Raw genomic sequence first — 26300 nt, 5'->3', positions numbered from 1 at the left:
CTGCTCTCTATCTCTCACTAAAGAACTCAGTTTCCCAGAAGCTCACAGGTTTGTGCCACCACAAAAATAAGAGCTTGCATCTGTTAAGAAGCGTCAAATTGTGTTGAAATGGGAAGAACACACCAAACACATAATTTAATTAATTAATATTCGGATAATCGTGACGTAAACAGCATCATTCCTTTCTGACGTCATCCACCTGCCTGTCTGTGTTTCTGAGGGATTGGCAGCAAAGCTTTTAATTTGAAGTTTGTCAGAGGAAGTGGCTTGTTGTAGTTTTCCCTTCAGAGTGAATCTGCTGGTCTCCCCATGCACAGTCTGAAGGAGACAGCAATGAGGCGGGTCCCGGTTCTTCTCACCGTCTCCCTGGCGGTACTGGCAGCCTACTTCGTGTACAATCCACTGCCTGATGGCATCCGCCAGCCGTGGAAGTTGATGATGCTGGATGCGGGATTCAGGGCGTTGGTGCACCTGGTGAGACAGAAGATATGATTCCATACCACAGTAAATCTGCTGCTCATCTAATCTGCAATGACTGATCAATAACTATTATTAACAGCTGACAAATAAGTCTTTATCGCCAGAGGATGAAATCAGACTCAGTTAGAACTTGGAACAAAGCAACTCAAACAAACTGGAGGTCAGAGACACCTGAGACAGTTGGGTTCAAACCCACAACCCTCTGACTAGGAGCTGCTATTGATACCCAATCAGAGTGATCCTGACAAGCGATAGTTCTTCTATGACTGCAAATGAGAACAAATTGATCTGGTGGGAGAAATAAAGAGTTTATTCTGGTTGTTGGAGGGTTGCAGGCTCACCTCTGCTCTACATTGTTAGTGGGTGATAGCAGCGTGTGGCACACCGCAGGTTAATGTTCAACCTGAGCGGTCAGGTGAGGAGAGGACAGCCGCTACAGAGTCGCCACACTGGATCTTTCCAGCCTCTATCTTGTTCATAACTATACGATGCTCATTTATTTTCAGGATTGTATCTCTTTAAAATTGTTTTTTTAATATATATATATAATGGTACTAATGCACAAAATAAGATTTTGTTTTGTTTTGTTTTCTAAGCACAATTGTTTTATGTTATTTTGTACTATGAAGACTTTTTCCAATATTTAGGTTTAGAATGTCAACATCAACGCACCGTATTTAAACACTGATATTATCGGCCATTAAAAGCCTGCCATTAAATATATTAACAAAAGCAAATTTGTAAGGTTCTTAAGCTCATATACAATTTCACAATTTCTGAGAGGCCTTGAAGAGAGAGTGTCTTGAATCGTGGTTGAGTTTTTTCTTGTGTCTGTTTTAGGCCAAATTGAAGTCCTGGCTGGGCATCAACCATGACATCCTGTCAATCAGACAGTCCATCGAGAACTTTGAGTATGTGATGAAGATGATTTACAGTTCTGATGGTGGAGGGGTGAAACCTGGAGTTAAAGTCAGCGACGTCACCTTTGCCGGCGTACCAGTCCGTCTCTATGAGCCTCCAGCTGGAGGGGAGGGTTACCTGAGGAGGGGCCTGATTTATTTCCATGGAGGAGGCTGGGCCCTTGGCAGCAGCAGTTAGTACACACAGTAAAACTTAATGGACATAATATAATATTAAGTAATACTGCCAGTGCCATGTATCAGTCGCAGTATCATTGTGGCTCAAAGGCTTTGTTATTTTTGTGCATCCGTGGACGAGTAGTCTTCGTGACATCAGTCCAAAGGGACTATCTGCTGCTGAGTTGGGTCTAATCACACTGTACTGGAACTACATGTGTTCATCTCGACCTGCTACTTTTTACAGAATAAATAACAATTTTAAAGATAATAATATCCCAATTCTCAGATATTGATATTTAAATATACAGTATCTATATATGTATAATAATAATAATAAAATATAGATATTATTATTTATATATAATATAATATATATAATATTATTTATATAATATAATATATATTAATAATAATTATAATAATAACTCAATTCTCAGTATTCTAATTACATTTTGGTATTTAGGTCAAAAATGTAGGTCAAAGTATCAAAGCGTTGATTGGCTGAGCGGAATGTAGGTCAAAGGTTGCCCGGATGTGCAGAATGTAGGTCAAAAATGCAACAATGTATCACAGCGTTGACCTGGTGGGCGGCGGATGACGTGTACGGATTTCCGGTTAAGCGTGATGACGTTTCACAACATCCGGCATGGCGACAGGAAGCCTTGCTTTGCTTCTGTTTACGACTTACGGAATATTTCGTGGTGTTAAAATGTCTTCTGTTAGTTTAAATATATAGTGAAACTACACTTTAACTATGTCGACGCTGCTGCAGAATATTTCTGGGGGAAATGGGCTTTATTGATTGTAGCATTATGGAATCTCATTTCATTTTCTAACCGCTTATTCCGCCATCGGGTCGCGGGCCAAGCTGGAGCCAATCCCAGCAGTCAATGGGCGAGAGGCAGGGGACACCCTGGACAAGCCGCCAGTCCATCGCAGGGCAACACAGAGACAGACAACCAGCCACACACACACTCACACCTACGGGCAATTTAGTCATTATGGAATCGAGAGAAGGTAAATAAATAGCGTTACTGTTAGCTTTGCTAAAGTTAGCGTTGCTATTTTTTTTTTATTATTTAAAAAAGAAGAAAATACAAGTTTTAAACAGGCAACCAATTAAATATAAACTCCTGCTTAAAGCGTGTACACCCTATTATATATTTATTTAATGAAAATGTCTCATTTTGCATCGCTTGATCTCTAGTCGCATCTGAAATTCATAACAAGACAGCTCCGTTAGCTTGTTCTTTTTATTTAAACTGTGCAAAACAATCAAAACGAATAAAAGGACCACTTGATTTAAATCCACTACTGAAAAGGTCTTTATTTTATGAAAATATTAGTAGTGTGGATGGTAGAATGTTGCACAACTGGACACATAAATAAATAATAGCATTTGGCCCCCAAAAAACTGACAAACCAGGACATGCAGACGATAACAAGAATGAAATGGAAACCATAATGGGAGCTGATGTTGTTGTTTGGTGTTCCCGTTGCTCCTTCCTGGGCGGGAAGTGTTCGCTTCCAGGTTAGCATCGCTAGCGCCAGCACAGATGCCACATTTTCATGTCAACATCTTGACTCTATTGATGAAGTCACACCCATTATAAAATATGAAACCAAACCGTTTGAATTGCAGCAGCAACAGTAGAAATACATTTACAGACAGCCCTTACCTTACGTCCCATTTCCTCATCTTTCTCTCATTCCCTCAGAGAAGGGGTCGTACGACATGATCAACCGGATGCTGTCTGACGAGCTCGACGCGGTTGTGGTCTCTGTCGAGTAAGTGTTCCTCTGGTAGCTTCCCAGTTTGACTTCAGAGGTCAAAGGTCAAGTGGTTTAAACACGCCCTGCTGCTTCAAATAGCAATGTGATGCTAGCAGCAGCACCGCTGACCACACCTTACTCAGATAATTAACATGGACACAACTACATCTGGTGCTAAAACTGTCATGTGACCCAGCTTACTAATGTCTGCAGGTATCGCCTTTATCCAGAGGTCCACTTTCCGGTTCCATACTTGGACTGCCTTGCTGCCGCCAAACGCTTCTTGTCCTCGGAGGTCTTGTCCAGGTACGCCGTCGACCCTGAACGTCTGGCTGTAGCAGGCGACAGTGCCGGAGGAAACCTGGCTGCTGCAGTGGCCCAGGAGGTAAACAGAACGCGTGAACATATTCTGTGGATCCGCACGAACCGACAAAGCCTCTTCTTATTCCCCCAGATTGCAGCAGACGGAACACTGAGTGCGAGGTTCAGTGTGCAGGCCTTGATCTACCCAGTCCTCCAGGCGCTGGACTTCAACACGCCCTCCTACCTGCAGAACGAGAATGTACCCATCCTCTACCGGCCCGCCATGGTCCGGTATTGGCTGCAGTACCTCGGTGCTGACCTGTCTTTGCAGTCCCAGTTACTGGTGAACAACCACAGCTCCTTGCAGCACACAAACATAGGCCCGGAGCTGAGGGCGAGGCTGGACTGGACCGTCCTGCTGCCTCAGAAGTACCAGAGGAACTATCGACGCCTGGTCACCGAAAAGGGTTCAGAGGCAACGCAGGACATTCCGGGTCTGCGCCGCTGCTGGCGCCGCCAGAGGTTCTGGCTCAATGTCCGCGGGCGTACGTTCTAACGTGCGAGCATGACGTTTTGAGAGATGACGGCATGATGTACGCACGGCGCTTACGGGACGCAGGCGTTGCCGTCACGAATGATCACTACGAGGACGGCTTCCATGGATGCTTCAGCTTCATCGCGTGGCCTCTCGACTTCGACGTAGGCAAGAGGGCATTCAGAGGTTACCTCAACTGGCTCAAGGACAACCTGTGAGCGTGAAATAGTCTGACCTCGACGCACTTGGTGCTCCAGAGATTAAACTACGAACGAGAAGGACGACGCTGATCTGCAGGGGAAGGAAGCGGAACATTTGTGAAAGAATTAAATCTCCAGATGAAAGGCGACACTGGCTGGCATGTTGCAAGGAAACATCAGAAGACAAGTGTCTTAATAAAGGCGTGGCTAACGGTGGTGATTGGATCGCTCATGTTGTTCCCCTCTTTCAGTCATCTCTCCATCCTGCAGCATCCCCAGTTGTGAAACGCCCCCTCTAGTGGACAGCGACACTACCCTTCTGTAACGTCAGTAACTCGAGTACTGTGATATTTTTGAGCCAATCAGATCAAGCCAACCGAAATAAAAACAAACAGAATTTCAGTACTTGAAATTGAGATTTGAAAGTTTGTAAACTGCTAAAAAGCATCTTCCGATCTCTTGAATCGAATATTTGCTGCACGCACAAATACACAGAACTGAAAAAGTAAAAAACTATCATTTAATTCATGTTGTTTACACGTGTCCATATGATGGCAGTGAATGTTCATCAATAATCAAACATAAAAACAAACCGATCAGGGTTCAAGTAATGCCCAACAGAAATGCCTCATCACGCGGATAGAAGATGGGTGTGCCTGATCCGAGACCACGCGTCTATCGCTCACCTGTCTGGTCGACGCACACACACACACATGCACACACACACACACAGTTGTTATTGACAACCAATGGCTTCCATTTAACCACATTTCACATTTGCAAGACAAAGTTTTCTCTAATGACAACACTGTAAACAACAAGCTCTTTAGATGCACCCAAGCTGATTGGTGCTACTATTGCTATGGTAACCAGACCACCAGTCAGTCAAAGTGCTTCAGGTTATTCCTCCTGAATGACGGTGACACACTGACCCCCCTCCTCCTGCTGGCATTAGTCAGACTCGTCAGTCGACGCTACCGACTTCGTTCATGATGAAGGGTCAAAGGTCAATCACCAATCGTGCTTTCTTTTCATGCGAGTGAACGGCTGGAGACAGACGATGATGCTGTGAATGGTTTTTCTGCTGTGGGTGACGGGACAGCTGTGTCCCGGAAGGACCGCTTCAGACCGTCTTCGACTCCAGACAGGACAGGACAGACAAGAGACAGACAGGAGGCGTAGGCACAGCCAGACTCGTCTCTCGACTCCACCACAAAAGAAGAGCAGGTTATGGGACAGGACAGGCCACTAGCTGCCTCACCAGCCTATCACATTCAGTTATTCCCACAGTCACAGAACCTCATCCAATGAGCAGCTCCAGGCTGTCCTCGTAGCTCGACTCTTGTGAACGGCTGGGAGAAAGGAAGGCCGTGGCGACGGGGGTGCCTGTCACCGTGGCGACGTTGAGGAGAGCGTTAGCACGGATGCTGGTGGTCGCCGGGTTGCGGAGCGCCGCTGCCGCCGTGATGCTGGTGAGATTGATGCCGAGCGTGAGTCTCGTCTGCTCCAGAGCTTTCTCCGGCACGGCGAAGGCCTCCAGCTTCTTCTCGCCGTTGGCCATGTAAGAGTTCTGGCAGCCGCGACAGATGCAGTCCAGACACGCCTGAGGAAGAGGAAGGACCGTGTGAGAATCGACACCAGGAACGTCTGCGAGGACGCGACACCGGCGCCGGGTCACGGCGTCCGAGCCCACCGGCCCACAGAACATTACGAGACAACATTGGATTCTGCACCGGCACAAGATCTCGCGTGCTAGCTAACGCTAAACATGTCCAAGACGTTAACATTTTAGCGCCCATTGATATTTAAGACTGAGATCAATTTAACCGGTGGAACTCAAAATCTAGCAATCAGAGAAGCGGCGTGGCATCCAGGAGGGGGGGCGGGGGCTCACCTTGCGGTTTGAGTAGCAGGGACAGCGTTGACCCCTGCAGGTCAGCACAGATGGATTCTGGGTAGCTCTGCCACACTTGCAGCCTTTCTTCTCCACTGGCTTCTTGTATGGCAGCCTGACTGGTGCAGGAGGAACCGTGCAGCCCGACACCGGCCGCTGGTCTTTGCCAACGTCCTTGGTCCTGGAGCCGCCGCCGCGGGCCTTCGCGTGGGGCTTCCTCTGGCCCGGGTCCGTGTTCTTCCTTCCAGCTTTGCTGTGATTGGCCACAGGGCGGCTGGGCTTGGAAGGCACCCCGTTGGGAAGGGACGAATACGCGTGCGCTGCTGCTGTTAAGGAAGGCGTGGCTGCGAGCGTCTTGAGGGAGGACGAGCCCTGTAAGATGGACGTGATCGGGAGGGGCCTCACCGTCTCTCTGTCGCTCTCGGAGCGAGATCGTTTCCGTTTGAGGCGAACGGGCGGGGGCTTGGAGGCCGGGGGCTCGGCGGACGCCGGGTGTACGGGAGCTGCTGCGTGAGTCCTGTCCGTTCGGATCTGGGTGTAGTTGTGAGCCGCGTCCAGCTGAATGAACACCTGAGCATGAGCTCTGTCAGCGGGCCGGTGTGCGTGAGGAGAGTCCCGGCCGGGCTGCAGGGGGTCCAAAGTTTGCAGCACCTCCTCCACACTGAGGAGCAACACCTCCCCCTCCTCCAGCTGCCTGATGCTTGATTCGCCATCCCTGAGAGAGCACGCAGTTCCTGGCGTCGGTGCTAAAGGTCCAGGGGTCAGGCTCAGTTCGAGTCCACCGAAACCAGTCGTGGACACAGACAAGCCCGTCTGTGGCTGCTCCCCCACCAACTCGCACACGTCCAGCACCGGAGACGCGGGAGCCAAGTCCTGCAGAACCTCTCCGTTACATCGCTGGGGTCCATTGGTGCAAGTCGGGTCAGACGACGAGCTCTGAGGCGCGGCCGAGAGCTCTGCAGGAGCCGGAGACGCCTCTGTGGGGGTCAGGGACTCGGGGGCAGGGGGGGTCACATCTTCCTGAGCTAGATTGGAGTCCTCTGACTCCATCTCCTCTTCGTGGTCCGTCAGCACCTCCTCTAGCAAGGCCATGACCTCAGGACAGCCTCCAACATGGCCGCTGATGGACTGGAGCAGCGGCGAATGAGTGACATAGAGGCAGAGCCTCCTGTAGGACTCCACCAGGAGGGACAGCTGCTTGTTCTCCTGGAAGGAGGAGTAGTCTTTGCAGCGGCTGCAGGACGGCCGTGCCTGCATCCTCTGGCCCTTACAGCCCAAACAGACGGAATGCTCACACTCCGGATGGGCGGGAGAAACGGGACGCTGGAGCAGCTGACCTGAGACGGGAACAAAGAGGAAGGGGTTAATTCTCCCGGCCTTAGAGAGTCCTTTCAGATCGACTGGCTCTCTCCTGGGTGTGACGCAACGCTTTGTTGATTCACGTCTGATGTCTGGGAGGAAATTAAAGCATCATTTACAGTTTGAGTAGCATCAAACCGGAGCTTCATTTGCGTTCTGTTCATATCCCTCAGATTGTGGGAACATGAAAAGCAGAATGTTGTAATGAGTTTTTAAGCTCACTCTCCGTTGCTATGGAAACCACGGTGGCGAGCACGCGCAGGGACATTCCAATCAATATGAATAATGAGGTTCTGAAACAAGCATCGTTTAAAGTCATCCATGCGGTGTTGCGCAACAGCCGCGCCGTTTGCTGGAGGGGCTTCCGGGACGCTTACCACAGACGCGGCAGGCCAGGGACCGCCGGAAGAAGGGAAGCAGCGTGTACATATCCGCGAAGCTGTGAGGCTGCCGCGGATCACACTGCAGCACGGCCCGGCTGGCCGACACGTACAACGCCGTGGCGTTCACGGGATTCATGGCGTCCTCCGCAGCCTCGGGGGGGGGGGGGGGGAGGGAAACGCGGTCCGAGCAAGAGGACCCAGCCACCCGCTGGGCTCCAGACAGATGGAGGCGCTATAATGCGGCCTGGTGCAGCAACAACCGGCCTCTCCAGCGCGTTAAAGCATATGCATGAATTAATAATAAACGCGAGGAGAGAAAACGGACATGCTGGAGCCTAAACGCGTTATCTCGCTAGGCGGCTAGCTAATGTTAGCATCAAGTATTCACCAAGGGGATCCCTCAGATGCAGACGTGTCTATTAATTCAGGCTAATTCAGAGCTTACGTCCTACCATTGTGCCGAGTGGTGCATTACGGCTAACCGTGATTCCAACTACCAAGGGTTCCAATAGCTGGGTGTTAGCATTGCGTAGCTAGCTTTAGCTTGCATGAGCCAAGCGTTTCTAGCGAGGGATGGAAGCTAGCCGTAGACATCGTGAGCTATCGAACTCGATTCACCCGAACGAAACCCGTCTCCGGTGATCACGTCCGGTTAGCCCACACAGGTCCACCGCGCGCACTTGATGTAAACAAAGCTAACCAGCTAGCGTTGGTACGGCTAACAAGATATTAACCCCGTCAAACACCGCTTCCATCCACCTCAAACGTCACACAAAGGAGGGAATGCGAGCCGTGATCTGACGCCCTTTGACGCTGGTTAGTTTCGGTAGAAGTCTGGAGGTGCTGCGCTACGAACATAGCTAACGACTCGCTTCACAAACACATCAATCACTGGATTTCCCAGCTTTGCTCTCATCGACCCCTCTCGTCACGCAGACGGTAATCACGCGAGAGTTCGGTTAGTTACCGTGGTTACCACATTGTGTACGGAAATAAGCTATTCATCTGATTGGCTTATTCAGATATTCTTTAACCAATCATCGCCCCTTCCTATCAAAACAATTAAATACAATTATTATTAGCCAATCAGAGCGCAGAAGAGGCCTTCACCATAGTAGGCGCAGATATTTATGACCATCACCTCATCAGGTGATTGCCTTCTGGCTGCAGATTATTTTGTTCAGTTTAATTTAATTGCTCAGAGCCGTACAACAAGATAAAATGAGTGTCTTCCGCAGAGCTTTCAAAATTGAAATGGACTGTAGGACCTTTAGTTAAATAAGAAAGCATTAAAAATCTGCTTTGCATTACAGTCGGTGTGTGATCGATAACAGAAAACATCTGAGTTCTTTGCTGATGGAGTTTGAGCTTCTGTATTATGTGATGATAAGTTTTCTGTGCTACAATTTATTAAATACTTAGAGCATCTTTTCTTCTCAAGCTGGATCCAGTCTATTTTATCTGGTTCTGGATCTGGTAAACTGGCAGCTCTTGGGATTCTAGGCGTTTGAGCCCCCCCACCCCACCCCACCCCACGCTGTGACTACACTACACTGCCCTCTGCTGGAAACCGAACGAGTGTCTTTTGCGTGGGTGACTTTTATCTGGAGGGCTCCCAATATCCTCACTAATACCATGAAAACGACAGGAATCCATTGGCCGTCTGGTTAATCGAGCTGCACACGGATATGTAATGAGTGTTGTAACAAGAAATTGTACATTTTCCACACTGCACTTACCCAGAACTAGGAACAGACACAGAGTCTGTCTGGGTAAAAATCATTTATCCCAGAGCCAAACCTCTGGTCATTGGCGCAGTATACAGACCCCCAGACCAAAATTCATTCTATGATTTATTGGAGAAGCATGTGATCGGCTTGGGAAGCTCGGAGGTCATTCTGATAGGAGATTGTAACACCAATGTCCTTCGGAAAGACACCCCGACTTTCAAATCCTTCAGCAGCTTCTGTAATCTGCATAACTTTACCCAGCTGATTCAGCAATTTACAAGGGTAAGCACCACTTCTAGAACCATCATAGACCTAATCCTGACATCGGACAAATCTAGAATCAAAAACAGTGGTGTCATCGAGTGCAGTCTAAGTGATCACAACATGATCTTCTGCACTCGAAAAATTCATAGACCTGCAGCCCATTGCCATACCACAATAAACTGCAGAACCATGAAGCATTACTCCCCAGAAGCTCTAACAACAGCGCTGGAGGAAACTGATTGGTCTGAAACTTTAAACTCCGCCTCTGTCGAGGGGACCTGGTCTTCCTTTAAATCTGCATTTCTGTCCGTAATCGATAAGATAGCACCCATAACAGCTGTTCGGGTCAGAGCCCGTACAGAACCTTGGATGAAGGGGGAAATATTGAATGCCATCAAGCTCAGAAACAAATGTTACTCTGAGTACAGAAAAACCAACAACGAGGAACTACTTGAAAAAAGCAGAAAACTACGCAATGAGGTTAACAAAATGATAAAAAATGCCAAAAAGAATTTCTTAAATGAGAACATTGAGGCAAACAAAAGCAACCCACAAAAACTGTGGGAGGCCCTAAAACAATTAGGCTGCAGCAACAGACTCCAAACAAAAACCAGTAATATCTGCATTAACTCAAGTGGTTCGCTCCAGACCGACAGGTTGGTGGTAGCAAATTGTTTTAACAGCTTTTTCACCACTATTGCCACCCTGTTGGTCAGCAAACTACCCCCGCATTCAGGTCTGTACGGTTCTGACCACATCCAAACTCACTATGAGAAGCTAGGTGCTAAAAAGGACACTTTCTCTTTCACACCTGTAAATACCGTTGATGTGCTAAAACAACTAATTGCCCTTCAACCTAACAAGGCCACAGGCCTTGACAACATACCCACCCGGTTCCTCAGAGACGCAGCTGCCTCTATCGCCCCCGTGGTAACCCATCTGATAAATTTATCCATCAATCAGTGCCACGTCCCACAGGAATTCAAGACGGCGCGGGTTATCCCTCTGTATAAAAAAGGAAACAAATTAGAACCTGGCAACTACCGCCCTGTTTCCATCCTTTGTTCCATCTCAAAGGTTATGGAGAGAATAATCCAGGAGCAAATCAACCGCTACCTCGCCGAGCATAGCCTGCTCTTTGAATTCCAATCAGGCTTCAGAACATCCCACTCCACTGACACGTGCCTCATATATCTGACCGACTACATTAAGCGTGAAGTAGACTCGGGCAAGTATTGCGGCATGGTTATGCTGGACCTCCAGAAGGCCTTTGACACGGTCAACCATTCAATCCTATTGAATAAACTAGGGGCGATTGGTTTTGATAGCACATCAACAAACTGGATGAAATCGTACCTTGAGGGACGAGAACAAATGGTAGACATAAACGGAACCTTGTCCTCGTCCCTCCCGGTAAGCTGCGGGGTTCCTCAAGGCAGCATTCTAGGACCGTTACTGTTCCTCCTATACATTAACGACATGAATGCTGCCTGTAACTGCAAATTGTTCCTGTTTGCTGATGACTCAGCACTCCTGATTTCGGGAGAGGACAAAGTGCAGGTTGAGGAGGCTCTCAGCTCTGAGCTCACCAGAATCCGTACTTGGCTTACTGATAACAAACTGTCACTACATCTTGGTAAAACCGAATCGATTCTTTTTGGGTCTAAACACTCTCTGCGTGAGATAAATGTTAATGATTTCAAGGTCACAGTCGATAATACAGTCATCTCCAGCAAAGAAGAGATTACCTATTTGGGCTGTGTTCTTGACAAATACCTGTCTGGCGATAGTATGGCAACTAAGGTGATCAAAAAAGTCAATCAGAGAACAAGATTTTTGGGCAGAATGTCTGCTTTTGTCAACAAAAGTGCTCTCCGGACGCTTGCTGCAGCCCTCGTTCAGCCCCTCTTTGACTATGCTAGCACCTCCTGGTATTCAAACATCAAAATGTCCCTGAAAACCAGGCTCCAAACCTCCCAAAACAAACTGATTCGGCTACTCCTCAATCTGGGGCCCATGACCCACCTTCTTCCTGGACATTTTGCTAGCCTAAAATGGCTCAGGGTAGAAGACAGGGTTAAACAACTCAAAATGGGATTGGCATTTAAAATAGTCAATGCAGCTCTGCCCTCAGTCCCCTCAATCCCTGCATACCTGACGGAACACCTCCACAGATTTAGTGACACCCACAGCCACAACACTAGAGGGAGCTCAAACAACAACCTGATTACCCCCTCCTATAGGACTAACATGGGTAAATCATCTTTCTACAATACGGCCACCCAAGGGTGGAACGGTCTGACTCCCGCCCTCAAAACATGCACCTCTTTGGCCTCCTTCAAAAAGGCCCTAAAAATACACCTTTCAGGGGGACAGAAACGGAGATAGTCATCACGACTCTCTCCGGGTCAAACCCCCCCTCCTTTTTTTTTTTTTTTCCACCTATGTTGCACGTATTAATTGCTTTAGTAATTTATTGTAATTCATGTAAGTTATTTATTGTCATCTCGCATCAGTGGTGTAATTTATTTTAGATTAATTGTTAGTTTGCACTGGCGGTGTAATAACATTTTATTTTTGTCTTTCTAATGTTACGTTGCATCAATTGCGTAATTTAATATTGGATTTATTTTTATTTGTATTGTTATTTGTATTGTTTTTTGTGGATGATTTATGTACGAAGGACTTTCAACGGAAACAAGCCCGCAAGGGCTTTTTTGAAATGCTCCTCTTAGACAGGATGTTTGACGTTATTTGTACTGTAATACATGCTACTGTGTGACTGTACTTGTACTCTAACATTCTATCTAATAAATATATTCATCATCATCACCCACTTATATTATTTTTCTCTTTCTTACTTCCCTATGTTTCTAGACATTAAACTTGTCCTGCATACTTCACCTGCACCCCTTTTATTCAGCCTGACCCGGGCCGTCTCTGTGAGAATTTATCCTGCCCCCCGGTATTCTGTTTAAATGTCATGAAGCAGTAATCGGGGTCCGATTTGATCCTTCACTGTGACAACAGCTGAGGAAAAGTCCTGAATCAGACATTGATGAACACGTAAATAACATGGAGGGTGAAGGCAGGGCATGGGTGGAACATGCAAAGCACCAGCGGTGGAGAGACCAACACAGAAAGCAGGCGGAAGCACGAAAGAAGCTGGTGACACTGGTAAGTCCTATTGTCCCATTGCAGTAGACAACTTTATAAATTGTAATTGTGTTACATAGCTTTAACATGTTTATATTTGTATTAAGCAGCTTGATTTACCTTTTGGTGCATGGCTGAGGTTTGCTTTAGAGGATGCTGACAGCTTTTGATGTTCGGTGGAATAATCAACTATTTTGATGTGCTACACTTTCACACCACTATTAGACAATCAGCATGGATCTTGTCTTTTCTTTGATGTGCCCTTTTCCAGGTCAGCGTATGCAATCTGAAACTGCTCATAGGATGCTACGTCACGCTCTGCTCGCGACTTTCGTACTGGGATGCTTCGTATGCTTGTTTTTGTCGCGTTACAATCCACTCTCCAGTCGGGATGTTGGTGCTGCGAATTTAGCAGAACCAGCAGAAGCAGTCAAGATCTTCCTCTCCAACAAGAGCAATGAGAAAGTGATCACATTGCTGCTGTGGTTCTGGCCTTTCGGGGTGCGCACCAACCTGAGTGGGTGCAGCTCTCGCTTCAACATTGAGGGCTGTTCCCTCACAGCAGACAGGAACTTCTACGACGAGGCGGATGGGGTCATTATCCACCATCGAGACATCAGCGGTGATGTGTCCAATCTGCCAAAGCTCCGCCGACCGCCCTTCCAGAAATGGATTTGGATGAACATGGAATCACCCACAAACTCACCCAGGACACCTCGAATCGAGAATCTCTTCAATCTGACTCTCAATTACCGTCAGGACTCCAACATTGTGCTGCCTTATGGGTTAATAGAAGCAGCAGATGGCAAAGAGGATTTTGTCCTACCCAGCAAAAGCAAGCTGGTCTGCTGGATTGTCAGCAATTGGAACTCGGACCACGTGCGGGTGAAATACTACAATGAGCTGCACAAACACGTCCAGATTCATGCATACGGACGCGCCTTCAAGGCATACGTTTCTAAAAATGACTTCTTGTCTACCATAGCCAGTTGCAAGTTCTACCTGTCTTTTGAGAACTCCATCCACAAGGACTACATTTCTGAAAAGTTTTACAACCCGCTCTCTATGGGGACAGTGCCAGTGGTTCTCGGCCCGCCCAGACAGAACTACGAGAACTTTATCCAGGGAGACGCTTTCATCCACGTGGATGATTTCTCCTCGCCCAAGGAGCTGGCTGATCACCTGCTGCTACTGAACAACAGTGAGGAAATGTACCTCAGGTACTTTGAGTGGAAAAGGTACTTTAAAGTAAGGATGACCATATTTACGACTGAGCATGCATGTGTAACTTGTGATTACCTGCACAAGCACAAGGAGTACAAAGCACTCAGTAATATTGGTGGTTGGTACTGGGGAGACTAGTCTAGCTGTGCGTTGTGTTTTTGTTCTTTGCTGAACAATAAGGTTGATTCTTGTTACTACTTTTTTCTTTGGGCTAATTTAATTAAACTTGCAAATACCATTTCCTCGTTCTCTCTCTTTATTGTTATTCAAACTCTGGAGAAAGCATATCTTTGTTTTCACTATTGAGGCTTGGTCAGTCGGTTTTGATGCAAAAGGCATGGTAAAAAAAAAATAAAAAATCATGGTGCAGAAGATGATAATGATCCTAGCAACTTCTCTAAAACCTTCCTTGGGGGAGAGATGAAGTGGAGAACGTTGTTTTGCTGCGGCGACCCCTCGCAGGACAAACCGGAAGTACCGGAAATAGTAGTAGACACGCCCCAGACAAGCTTCTTTCCTATTGGTCCCGACGGTTACTAGCACGTTTGCAATTGGTTCAATCTTTAGTTCCCGCCCTCTGGAAGCTGAAGGAGACGCAAGGGGGGAAAGATGGCGGCCTCCGTCGGGGCTCGTTGCAGCAGCGGACTGATAAACGGGTTGAGAACTTCTTTCAAGGGGTCGGTGCGAGTGAAACTCGCCGCTACCGCAGCCGCAGCACCGCAGACGTACCGGCTACCGGACAACCGGGGCTACTCGCTCGGTCATCAGTCCGTCAAGGAGCGGATTGACGTGAAACGCAGCGCGGCGCTAGCCGGCGGAGGGCAGGAGAGAATAGAGGCTCAACATAAGCGGGTAAAATTAGCTACGTGAGCTAAGCTAACGCTGTAATCAACAAAGAATGCGTGTGACGTCATGCGTCACTCACCTGTGTTGCGTTCAGGGGAAGCTGACCGCCAGGGAGAGGGTGGCTCTCCTGCTGGACCCCGACTCCTTCGTGGAGTCGGACATGTTCGTGGAGCACCGCTGCTCTGACTTCGGGATGGAGCAGGACCGAAACAAGGTGACATCACAGTGACGTCACAGTGACGTCACATCAGCAGCACTGACCCTACTGGTCCGTCTGTTTCAGTTCCCCGGTGACAGCGTGGTGACCGGTCACGGCCGGATCAACGGCAGGCTGGTTTACGTGTTCAGTCAGGTATTTGTATTCCAAAAAGGTACTACACTGTAGTAGAACGCTGCAGCCTGATACTCTCTCGTGTCCAGGACTTCACGGTGTTTGGTGGCAGTCTGTCCGGGGCTCACGCTCAGAAGATCTGCAAGGTACGCAGAGTACTACTCGATGTGTTTGTACTCCGCCAGTGGCTAATATTTTGAAGTCGCCCTTTATACACAGATTATGGATCAGGCCATGGCAGTCGGCGCCCCGGTGATCGGCCTGAATGACTCCGGGGGGGCTCGGATCCAGGAAGGGGTGGAGTCTCTGGCTGGATACGCAGACATATTTCTGGTAGGTTGTTTTTAGCGCTGAACGCCACACGAGAATAATAAATAGAAAGGGAGTAGCAGCAGTAGTACTAGTAGTATTTATGATCAGTGCTTTAGGATCACTTCCTGTCCCGTTTATTCATACTCCTGCCGTTTCAGAGGAACGTGTTGGCTTCAGGAGTCATCCCTCAGATCTCCCTCATCATGGGCCCCTGTGCAGGGGGGGCGGTCTACTCCCCCGCCCTCACCGATTTCACCTTCATGGTGAAGGTAGGCCATGCGCCCCCCCCCCCCCCCCCCGTTTTCCACTGCGTTCTCGCTGACCTGGGCTCACCTGTCTGTGCGTAGGACACCTCCTACCTGTTCATCACCGGACCTGATGTGGTGAAGTCCGTAACCAATGAAGACGTGACTCAGGAGGAGCTGGGCGGAGCTAAAACTCACACCTCCGTGTCGGGTTAGTTCGCTTTGAGCCCCCCCCCCCCCCGGGGTCAGGCGGCGTTGGGAGGATCCTCGACAGCCGTAACTGAACACATCGTCCCTGGCGAATCTTATTCTACTCTCAGGATGCTGTTGCCATGGAGACCTTGCGTACGCTAACAGTGGCTCCTTGTTCAGGAGTGGCTCACCACGCCTTCGAGAACGACGTCGAAGCTTTGCTCAACGTCAGAGAGTTCTTCAACTTCCTGCCGCTAAGCAACCAGGACGCCGCCCCCATCAGAGAGAGCCACGACCCCAGGTAACCAATCACGTCCGTCTCAGGACGCAACAAGCAATCACAACATCCCGATCTCCGTTCAGTGATCGTCTGATCCCGTCCCTGGACACCGTCGTCCCGTTCGAGTCAACTAAGGCCTACGACATGTTGGACATCATCCTGGCGGTACGTCCACGCCGACGGGGGTCTCCAACGGCCGTCTGTCCCTCATCCGTCTCTCTGCCCTTCTGTCCAGATTGTGGACGAGAGGAACTTCTTCGAGATCATGCCCAATTACGCCAAAAATATAGTGGTGGGATTCTCCAGCATGAACGGACGCACCGTGGGCATTGTGGGTAATCAGCCCAAAGTGGCTTCGGGTGAGTTTGCTAGCAAAACGACGATGATTGCAGCGTGACCGTGTCGTCGGTCGGATCAATAATTAGTCTGGTCTGTTTGTCATTCATCAGGCTGTTTGGACATCAACTCATCGGTGAAGGGCGCTCGCTTCGTACGCTTCTGTGACGCCTTCAGTATTCCCATCATCACCTTTGTGGACGTCCCAGGCTTCCTGCCAGGTATCGCTCGCCTGCTGCCCCCTGCTGGGGGGGGGGGGTTGACCGACGTCTCACCTGCAGCCGCATCGCGATTCTGCTGTGATGTCACCAACAGGTACGGCTCAGGAGTACGGAGGCATCATCCGGCACGGGGCCAAGCTGCTGTACGCCTTCGCCGAGGCCACCGTCCCCAAAGTAACGGTCATCACCAGAAAGGTGCGTCTCTTTAGAGGTGAGGGGGTGGGGGGGGGGCACCTGAGACCCCCCCCCCCCCAAATCCTCCGCCAAACCCCTGAGCTTGTATAAGACTTAACAGAGGCACCTCCTTCCTTCCTGTGGCTCGTCTCCAGGCGTACGGGGGAGCCTACGACGTGATGAGCTCCAAACACCTGAGAGGAGACGTGAACTACGCCTGGCCTTCGGCGGAGGTCGCCGTTATGGGCGCTAAGGTACGGACCCATGCGTCACGCGCGTCCTTCGCGTTCGACCTTCACCAGATTGACGCTCCTCGCCGTCCTTCCCAGGGCGCTGTGCGGATCATCTTCAGAGGGAAGGAGAACCAGGCGGAAGCAGAGGCCGAATATGTGGAGAAGTTTGCCAACCCGTTCCCAGCAGCCGTCAGAGGTAACGAACGCAAAACGTTGAAGCTTCGCGTTCGCTGACATTAGCTTCTTCAATCTGAAACCGACATTCGTGTCGTATCGGGATGTAAAACTTAATCGTTCGCTTTCTTCCCCGGTCGAACGCGTTCTAGGATTTGTTGATGACATCATCGAGCCGTCGACCACTCGGAGGAGAATCTGCGAAGATCTGGAGATTCTGGCCAGTAAGAAGCAGACGAACCCCTGGAAGAAACACGCCAACATTCCCCTGTGAAACCGGGAGCGTGAACGTCCCGGCAGGATTCCAGTGGGGCGTTGTATTACATCGTAAATTAAATGTAAATGTTCTTTAACGTTCACGCTGAATAGTATTTTAGATTACGAAGCATTAATGCGCCACCTCTCAGGAGTCAGAGAAAGATGGCCGCTGTGTGACTGAGTCGTCAGTATGATTCTTTTTAGAACCGGGTTTTAAAGGTGTGTCACTCCATACTGTAAATAATAAAACGGTACCTTTTATTTTGGGTTTTCCCGTCCCATCTTCATCGTTGCATTCCCTTTCTTTAAATATCCGTCCGCCCTGCGAGACGGATTACAGACCGGGATCACGCGACACCGTCAGAACTTCAAACGAGGATGTGTGGATGCGGAGAGAATTGAACAAAACCGATTCATAAATTGATTACTGATTTTATTATAAAGACTTAAGTTCACAAAAAAAAAAAAAAGAAATCAGGTTTTTGAGGGTTTTAGATATTTACAGGCGGAGCCAGATCAGTGATCTGTAACAAATGAATGGAGACAATCCAACAGACGGATCAATCACTTAATGATCGATTAGGTAACACTGACCTGCGTACACCGTACATCAACAGTCTGACCTCGAGGTGATCGATGGGCGTGGCCAGAGACAGAACAGAAAATGGTTTCGAACGTCGGTACTAAAACTACACACTTCAAAATATAGACAGTCTGTTTTACTTCAATAAGACGTCATTGGAGGGCGTGTGCTAAGGGGGCGGGGTTTCAGTCTGGGGGGCATGGCTTCATCGTCAAACTCCGACATCACTTCCTTCCGTCACGTGGACGAAGTGAGAAAGACGAGGAAGACCGCTTCGTCGGCTAATCCAAGAGGCTGGAAATAAAGATTCTGTTCCGTCAGTCGGTCCTCGTCAGACTCCAACGACGTTTCTTCGACTCGAGTGTTTGATTGGCAGGCGATGTCTTAAGAAGCCCCTCCCCTCCTGCGTCAACTCCTGATGTGCGACTGATGTTGATGGATCAGAACATCTGCATGCTGAAACCCTGAGCAGGACAAAGCAGGACGGTCACATCACGCCCTCAGCGAGCCAATCAGGAGTCGGGCGACCCCCCCGTCGCTCCGGTCAGACTCACCGACTCGTCCTCAATCATCGCTGCGGAGTCGAAGAAGTCCGGTCTTAGCTCCGCCCGTTCGCGTCTGTTCCTCGACGGCGGCTGATGAGGACAAAAGAGGCAAAGACATTTAAATCAATAAAACGAACACCCGACTGACCCCCAGGCGGCGAGCGACCTCTCACCAGGTCGATCACCATCGTGTCCTCAAACTCCTCGTTCATGTCCTCCAGCTGACCCCGCGATGACATCATCACGTCCTCGAAGATGGGCTCTGCGTCGTCCTCCATCAACCCGCGGCTGGCGGACGCCGAAAGACAAAGACGGGAAGAACCAAATCCGTCCGTCACATTCTGACAACTTTCGTCCACGGCAAATAACTTTATTTAAACTGCAGCGACACTCACACAGTCTGCCGGACGCCCTGATTACTGCGCGACTTGATGTAGTTGATCCCCGACCGGTCCTTCCTGTTCAGGTCGTCCATCTTCTGCTGGCCCAGCCACGGGATCTGCATCTGGGGACTGAGACGCCAGGACCGCCGTCTGATACTACCTCTACCTTTGCGAGTATACTGCGAGTATACTGCGAGTATTCGCGTGTACTGTGTCGACGCCTACTTGTGTACGTAGTCGTTCTCCGATCCGGGTTCCGAGTCGGGGTCCGCCATTTGTTCCGCTGGCCGGTTCTCTCTGAGGACGGTGGAGGTGAGCTGAGGCGTCTGCAGTGCCCCCGGTGTCTGGAGAGTGTCATTGCGCATCATCCACGAGCCTTCCACGCTGCTCTCCTCTGGAGAAAACAGACCCGAGATCAGATGAAGGCAGATGGCGCAGTAGTCGAGGGTGGTTTGGCTCCGCACACTCTTTAGCGGCCTCCTTTAAATAAAGGCTAAAATGCTAAAGGAAAAGCAACCCAGCTCTCTCTTCATCCCTCTCGAGGGCGTGGAGAGCAGACCCCAGACCAGTCCGAGTTTGTCCTCACCTTCGATGCGCTTCTTATGTGGCGCCGGTCGTCCCTTCTTGCTGCGGACCGACCCCGTCTTGCTGCTGGACCCCGACGTGACGGACATGTGGTCTTCGTCTCCCCCCGTCAGCAGGCTGTTCCTGTAGGAGATCAGCGGCAGCCACACGTCCTCCCGGCGTTCCGGCATCGACTCCGACATGAACTTCTCCAGGTAAGAGTGGCTGTGGAGAGACGGCGTACTTAAGCCCCGCCCCGGTGGGGTTACCGAGACAGCCGACGGCGTTTCAAGATGGAGGACGGCACACTTACACCGTCTTTTTGTCTTGCCGAATCAGTTTGGAGGAGAATTCGCTCAGAACCTCCAGGAAGGCCAGATTGACTGGAGGAAACTCCGCTCCTCGAGCATTCTGGTACTTAAAAGCGAACTCGATGCCGTCCCTGAGACCAAAGGAGACGCACAGATTTGAATCCGTCTTCGCCACACGATCCGAATTTGCTTAGCAGGTTCCCGCTCAGCACCTCCCGAACGACCCGCGCGGCTTTTGGTCTCACTTGTGCAGCGTGGCGACGGCCTCTCTGGTTTTGATTTGGTCGAGTCCGAAGGTGAGGGCGAAGCGGCGAGCCAGCTCCTTGATGCCGCTGACGTGAGACGACGTCCGGTCCAAGTTGGGTCCCTGGTCCTGCAGCAGCTCATTGAACAGCTGCAACGGGCGAACGTCGGTAACACAACCGGCACACAAAGACGACTAGCAGCACAACCCGAGCGCACGGCCTCGCGGGCGTCTCACCTGCTGCAGACTGAGGATGAGCGTCTTGGCACAGAGGATCTTGTCCGCCTGTCTGGTTTTACTCAGAGTCTCCTTGATGATGTCACCGTAATCATTATAGTACTGAGACGCAGAAACACATCGGTTAGCTCGCCGCTAACGCCTCAGTAAACGCCGTTGTTGGATCATCGAATCACGTGACCAAGCAGCCACCTTCATGTAATGCTTGAAGATGTCGGCGGCGGCGGGCATGTCCACGATGTCGTAGATGATGAGTTTGCAGAAAGCCGCGAGCAGGTTTCTTCTTTTGTGGAGCGCTTCGATCTTGTTGGCCTCGTCCTCCTCGTCGCCCTCTGCAGACACGGACATGTAATCAGTAATAATGGTGCGCTGCGCCGCCCCTTGGCTTCATAACCCCGCTACCTGCTACGACCGTCTGGCGGCACGCCGCCGGCCTCACCCATGCTCTGGCTCTCGTCGTCCTGGTCGATGAAGACGTGATCCAGGACGAAGTTGAGCAGCTCGTTCTGCAGCGTGCCGTCGGGGTTGAAGACCAGCGGCTGGAGCCCCTCCCTCCCGCCGGAGGTCAGCTGGTGGCTGAAGATCATCAGCAGGTCACACAGGAGCATGAAAGCCTGGACAACGGATCATCAGAGGGTTACAGCGGTAGCTAGCCTGGTTAGCTGGATGATGGTAACCCACCACACAGCTAGCCCTTCCAGGACTACAACTCCCAGACTGGAGCAGCGCTTCGCATTCTTAGGTCTCTCCAAGGTGTACTGTTCCGTTTCTGTAATCCTAAATTACTAAAACTTGACTGTTCTGCGCGTGCAACCACACACACACACACACAGAGTCCCACCTGTTCTTTGACTGGTGTGTTGACATTAGACAGACACTGCTGACACACAGCGAGGAATGACTTCACCACCCGCCGGAGAGCTACCAGGTCGTCCTGCAGACGGAGTCACACATCACTGGAAGCCCCGACTGGCCCGGGAGAAGAGCGAGGTGGAAACCAGTACCTTGCTGGGAGCACCCTCGGTGACCGTGACCAGCTGCCAGAGGATGGAGTAATGGGAACACTGGAGGGCCTGCACGGCGATCTGCTCCGGCATGGAGCCCTGCTCGATGCCCGCCTTCAGCAGCCGGTAACAGTTCCCAAACAGATCCCAGCGCGTCAAGTCGTGAGCGCTGGGGGTCCGAGACAGAAAAACAGTGATTCAGAGGAAGTTCTGGTTCCCCTCGGTCTTACGGTGACCTTTGACACGCTCTGTGAAACATAGAGTTTTACTTGTGGAAGGCCGTGAGTCTCTTGAGAGTCGACAGAACGTTGTAGATGTCGTCGTCGTCAGCCTCTTCAGCCTGCAGGACCATCGAAGCAGCGGTCAGTTCCGCTCAGGAAGCGGGTGCGTTTCCCCCCCCGGCCCCCGCCCCCGCCCCCTACCTCCTGCAGAAGCTCCTCCACCGAGTGGGCGAAGCGGTCCGTCATCTCGTCGATGAGCTGCGAGCGGGCGATGTCCACGCGGTTCATGATGGCGTGGTCCTCGGAGCAGAGGACGCTGTAGGTCTTGCTGCAGGCCTCCAGGACGTCCACCTCGATGTGCTTCTCCACCACCAGGCGCATCTGCTTCAGCAGGGCGTCCAGGTGCTTCTCCATGCGCCCGGCGCTGTACACGTCCAGGTCAAAGAACTGGGGGATCTGCAGCAGGTTGGCCACCTTCTCCGAGTCGGCCTGGTACTGTGGCGGAAAGGGAAGCTCCGGTCAAACACGGTGTCCCCCCCCCCCCCCCTCCCCCCCCGGATCCGATCCGAGCAGAAGTACCGGCGCGGAACGGCGGCAAACCTTAGACAGAATCATGGGCAGCGCCATGATGAAGTGTTCCGTCAGTTTGTTCTTGTCGTCAATCTGAGTCTTCCTCTCCTTCGCCGTCAGCACGCGCTTCCCGGTTCCTCTGCCGACCGGAGGATGAGCCTCCGCCGCCTGTCTGATGGTGCACACCGCCAGCTCTATCAGAGCGCTCTCCTGTCTGTCCGACAGCACTAGAGCCAAACAGACAGACAGACGTGTGGACGATGCTCCATCGGACCTTTTTTGTGTGTGTGTGCGTGCGCCTCACCTTCCTCTCCCTGGACAGGCTCCTCCAGGAGGAGTTCAGTCATACACTCCCAGTCCTTCAGCAGCTCCTGGGAGCTCTCCCACAGGGAGTCCACCAGGTAGGCCGCGTGCTCGTGAAGCTACAGAACGGTGCATCATCATCACCATCATCAGCTAAAGCGCTAAACCACCGGTCGTCTCACCTCACTCTCCAGAAAGAAGAGCACCAGCATGCGGATCAGGTTCCCGTTGGGGCTGCTCCTCCCTCTACGCTTCGCCAGCGCTTCCTCTGCCTGCGGGTCGTGGCGGCTGAACAACCTGACGGGGACAGAGCAGAAAGGACGTAACTCATGACATCGTTCCCATCTCGAGTGACAACGATGACAATGAAACGTCACGTGGACTGACTTCCTGTGCAGAAACTCCCCCGCGGCGACCGCCACCGGCCTGTGAGCGGAGTAGACCAGGTGGTAGACGTTCTCGCAGTCCTCGTTGGACAGCGCGTCTTCACTGCCCCTGAAAGGAGGCGTCAAAGCCGCATCAGCGTGTCCCCCCCCCGTCCGTCCCGAGTGAGGACGCGCCGACGAAGACTACTCACTGCAGAATGAGCGTGACCAATCGGATGGCCTCCACCGCCACGTCGTACTCCTTATCCAGGGTCATCGAGACGATACGGTCCTGTCGACGCAAATCCGACGGACCAGTTCAACCGACACCGACCAGTTTGACCAGTCACCGCCCCGGCACACACGCACGCACACACACACACACACACAAAAAAGGTCCGATGGAGCATCGTCCACACGTCTGTCTGTATGTTTGGCTCTAGTGCTGTCGGACAGACAGGAGAGCGCTTTGATAGAGCCAGACCAGTCACCGCCCCGGCGTGGCGCTTACCTTGAAGCGGTTGGTGAAGAGTTCCAACTTGGGGAAGAGTTCTCGGTTGGTGTAAAGGTTCTGGAGCGCCTTCAGACACTTCAGGCGAACCTCGCCTTGCTGGAAGAGACGGAGGGACGTGAGACGAGCACCCCGCGGGTTTCCCCGACGCGCCGCCAGCGACCCCGTGGCGCGGCGCTCACCCTGTCGTGCAGCGTCCAGCCAACATATTTCAGGTAGCTGTCGTTCAGGAAAGCGTCGCTGTACATCTTCATCCAGACGCCGATCTCCTCGATGCAGATGGCTCTGATTTCAGCTATCGCATCCCTACGAGGAGACGAGACGCCGACCACGCCAGTTAAATGCAGCGAGGCCGGCGCTCCGTCTGACCTGCAGCTATGCGACGCCCGACGGCGGCAACAACGGATTCAGCCTTGCCTGTATCGGTGCACGAAGATCCCCTTGAAGATGGAATTCATCATGTTCTCTATTTCGTCTTGGTTCTCCTGGAGCTGCGAACACAACGGCACAAACTTACGGAACAGCGAACGCGGCTCCTAATTTGGCGTCTTCCACCATGAACGCAAGACTTAATGAAATGAAGACGCGATGGAGGACGGCGTCCCTCAGGGACCGACCTCCTTCCTCTTCTGCAGCAGCAGCTCCAGTTTCTCGTTGGCTCGCTTCCCGGCTGTTTTGTTCCTCTCGGCCTCGTACTGTCGCTGCGTGTTGTCCTGGTGGATGCTCAGGTTCAGGGCTACGTTCACCAGCGCCGTCATCAGCTTCATCGCTGAACCGAGAGATGCGAACACGATTCGGTAACGGGCGGCGCGCTGAAATGCTGCAGCCTTCTCGGAAGCTTTTTTTTTACCTGCTAACGTCGACGTGTGTCTGAAGGCTCGTACTTGCGAGTCAGACAGGCCGGTGAGAAGCGAGATGACCGTGTCCATCATGTACTCGTCGTAGATGATGCTGTACTGGCACTGGCGGATCAGAACGCTGATGAACTCGCAGAAGTTGTAGCGGAATTTCTTCCACACGGGCCCGGGCATGGTGAGAGGGTAATCGCCGCTGTCCTGTGGACGGACGCACAGAGGACACGTGTGTTGTTGTGTCCTTTTCGGTTCGCCGTCGGTAGAGACACGACGGTGGCTTTCCCCGGAGCGGGTACCTCGTCGAACTCCTCCGTCATCTTACGGATGATCTCGGCGTTCTGCATGTTCCTGAACATCTCGATCCTCACCGTACCTGGGAAGACAACGGCAATGACATCATCAGTCCGGCTGACCGGCGCGCGCACGCACACACACACACTAGTTTCTGGTGAGTCGGGGGGCTGCACCATTGTTTACCTTTACACCCCGAGCACTGGATGAAGAAGTTGATGAGGTCCAGCAGCGCCAAGTCTCGGTCCTGCTTGTACGACTCGATCCACTCGTCCACCACAGACTGGACACACGTCAACAGAGAGAGACATCCGGTCAAAGTGAGCGTGGTTCAAACATTTCTGTACGCGCGACTCGTCACCTGCATGGCGCTCTTGCCCATTTTGACCACTTCAAACAGCGTGACCGGTTCTCCTCCGTCGCCATTATGCTGCGCCACTCCATTGGCCTTCCCCCGGCCTCTGGCCGGACCCGTCCCTTTGTCTGTCGGGGACTTCCGAGGCTTCTTGTTGGACGTCTGTGGGGACGGAAATGTCAAAGAGGAAGCAGGAGAGGAAACAAGACCCATTCACACACACACACACACACACACACACACGTACTGGGGCTTGTTTTCCAGGCCGTCCCCTCTTCTTTTTGCCTTTCACCTCCGTGTCGTCAATCTCACTCATGTTCATAGTCAAACCCACAGTGTCTGTGGCCCCAGACTCGTTGGAGGAGTCCCTGGAGGGGGGGGGGGGGGGGAAACAAAATAATTCATTAAGATTTCAGTCATGCACAGTCAACCAGAATGATGTTCAGCATCCGTTTCACTCACTGAACCACGGGGAGCTCTGACGTGATCATTCTGGTTCGAGGGCCGAGGGGAGGCCGTACGTGCCGTCCTCTGTCTCAGGATGGGTTTTAGGTCCAAAGAGGGACGTGCAGCGGTTTGGCTGGACAAAAGTTCAGAAACGAGCAGGGGGGGGGAGGCTCCAGGAGGGGACTGCATTCAACGGGCACGCTTAGCTGTTCGCAGCTGCTGGAAAAGAGAGAGAGAGACGCTATCAAGAGAATATACAAATCCAGCCAGAAAAAAAAAAGTGTTAACCGATCAATGAAGCGGGACGAATGGGTTGATCTGCTCCAGGAAACAGCGACACCAACTGGCCGCTGTGAGAGCCACATCAGCGAGACACGGTGAGACCATCAGAGGTGGCGATGGAACCAAACTTTTAATTCCAGGAAATAAAATTGCAGGTAAACCCACCAGCAGTAACGTGACTTTAAAGCCATTCTCTTTAATAATAATTAGTTCATGGCTAGAAGATAAAAGCTGGTCATCAAAATAAT

At 51.2% G+C, this 26300-nt stretch overlaps 5 protein-coding genes across 5 annotated transcripts; 3 read left to right on the top strand and 2 right to left on the bottom strand.

Moving 5' to 3' along the window:
• The first annotated feature begins 333 nt into the window (after positions 1-333).
• nceh1a (neutral cholesterol ester hydrolase 1a) lies at positions 334-4757 on the top strand. Its single transcript, XM_068751865.1, is given in 6 exon segments — positions 334-474; positions 1321-1573; positions 3278-3347; positions 3546-3717; positions 3787-4129; positions 4132-4757. Coding segments are annotated over 6 exon segments (1236 nt in total). The 3' UTR covers positions 4389-4757.
• A 913-nt stretch (positions 4758-5670) lies between these two features.
• Positions 5671-8151, bottom strand: msl2a (MSL complex subunit 2a). The gene is made up of 3 exons (XM_068752336.1): positions 8001-8151; positions 6265-7601; positions 5671-5973 (listed from the first exon to the last, which is right to left on the bottom strand). Exons 1-3 carry the CDS (start codon positions 8140-8142, stop codon positions 5671-5673), a joined length of 1782 nt encoding a protein of 593 aa, XP_068608437.1. The 5' UTR covers positions 8143-8151.
• Positions 8152-13435: 5284 nt separating this feature from the next.
• Positions 13436-14518, top strand: LOC137907413 (4-galactosyl-N-acetylglucosaminide 3-alpha-L-fucosyltransferase 9-like). The gene has a single exon (XM_068751746.1). The coding sequence runs from the start codon at positions 13436-13438 to the stop codon at positions 14516-14518; it is 1083 nt and encodes a 360-aa protein (XP_068607847.1).
• A 470-nt stretch (positions 14519-14988) lies between these two features.
• On the top strand, positions 14989-18254 carry pccb (propionyl-CoA carboxylase subunit beta). The gene is made up of 15 exons (XM_068751759.1): positions 14989-15232; positions 15321-15440; positions 15510-15578; positions 15647-15703; positions 15777-15890; positions 16028-16138; positions 16217-16325; positions 16487-16607; positions 16670-16751; positions 16822-16945; positions 17036-17143; positions 17238-17338; positions 17473-17571; positions 17647-17746; positions 17877-18254. Exons 1-15 carry the CDS (start codon positions 14990-14992, stop codon positions 17996-17998), a joined length of 1680 nt encoding a protein of 559 aa, XP_068607860.1. The 5' UTR covers position 14989; the 3' UTR covers positions 17999-18254.
• Positions 18255-18398: 144 nt separating this feature from the next.
• LOC137907217 (cohesin subunit SA-1) lies at positions 18399-25814 on the bottom strand. The gene is made up of 30 exons (XM_068751520.1): positions 25786-25814; positions 25571-25691; positions 25330-25485; positions 25155-25251; positions 24974-25050; positions 24674-24878; positions 24441-24592; positions 24241-24314; positions 24006-24129; positions 23824-23922; positions 23525-23604; positions 23335-23442; positions 23130-23244; positions 22949-23066; positions 22675-22871; positions 22276-22569; positions 22123-22193; positions 21854-22022; positions 21691-21783; positions 21289-21463; positions 21042-21181; positions 20850-20951; positions 20614-20762; positions 20371-20499; positions 20080-20282; positions 19719-19887; positions 19506-19622; positions 19284-19398; positions 19120-19200; positions 18399-19029 (listed from the first exon to the last, which is right to left on the bottom strand). Exons 1-30 carry the CDS (start codon positions 25812-25814, stop codon positions 19006-19008), a joined length of 3783 nt encoding a protein of 1260 aa, XP_068607621.1. The 3' UTR covers positions 18399-19005.
• Between the last annotated feature and the right edge of the window lie 486 nt (positions 25815-26300).

This window comes from Brachionichthys hirsutus, chromosome 18, assembly GCF_040956055.1.
Source record: "Brachionichthys hirsutus isolate HB-005 chromosome 18, CSIRO-AGI_Bhir_v1, whole genome shotgun sequence".
NCBI classification, from domain to species: Eukaryota; Metazoa; Chordata; class Actinopteri; order Lophiiformes; family Brachionichthyidae; genus Brachionichthys; species Brachionichthys hirsutus.
The sequence above is the reverse complement of the archived record's forward strand: the minus strand, read 5'-3'. Positions and strand labels throughout refer to the sequence as shown.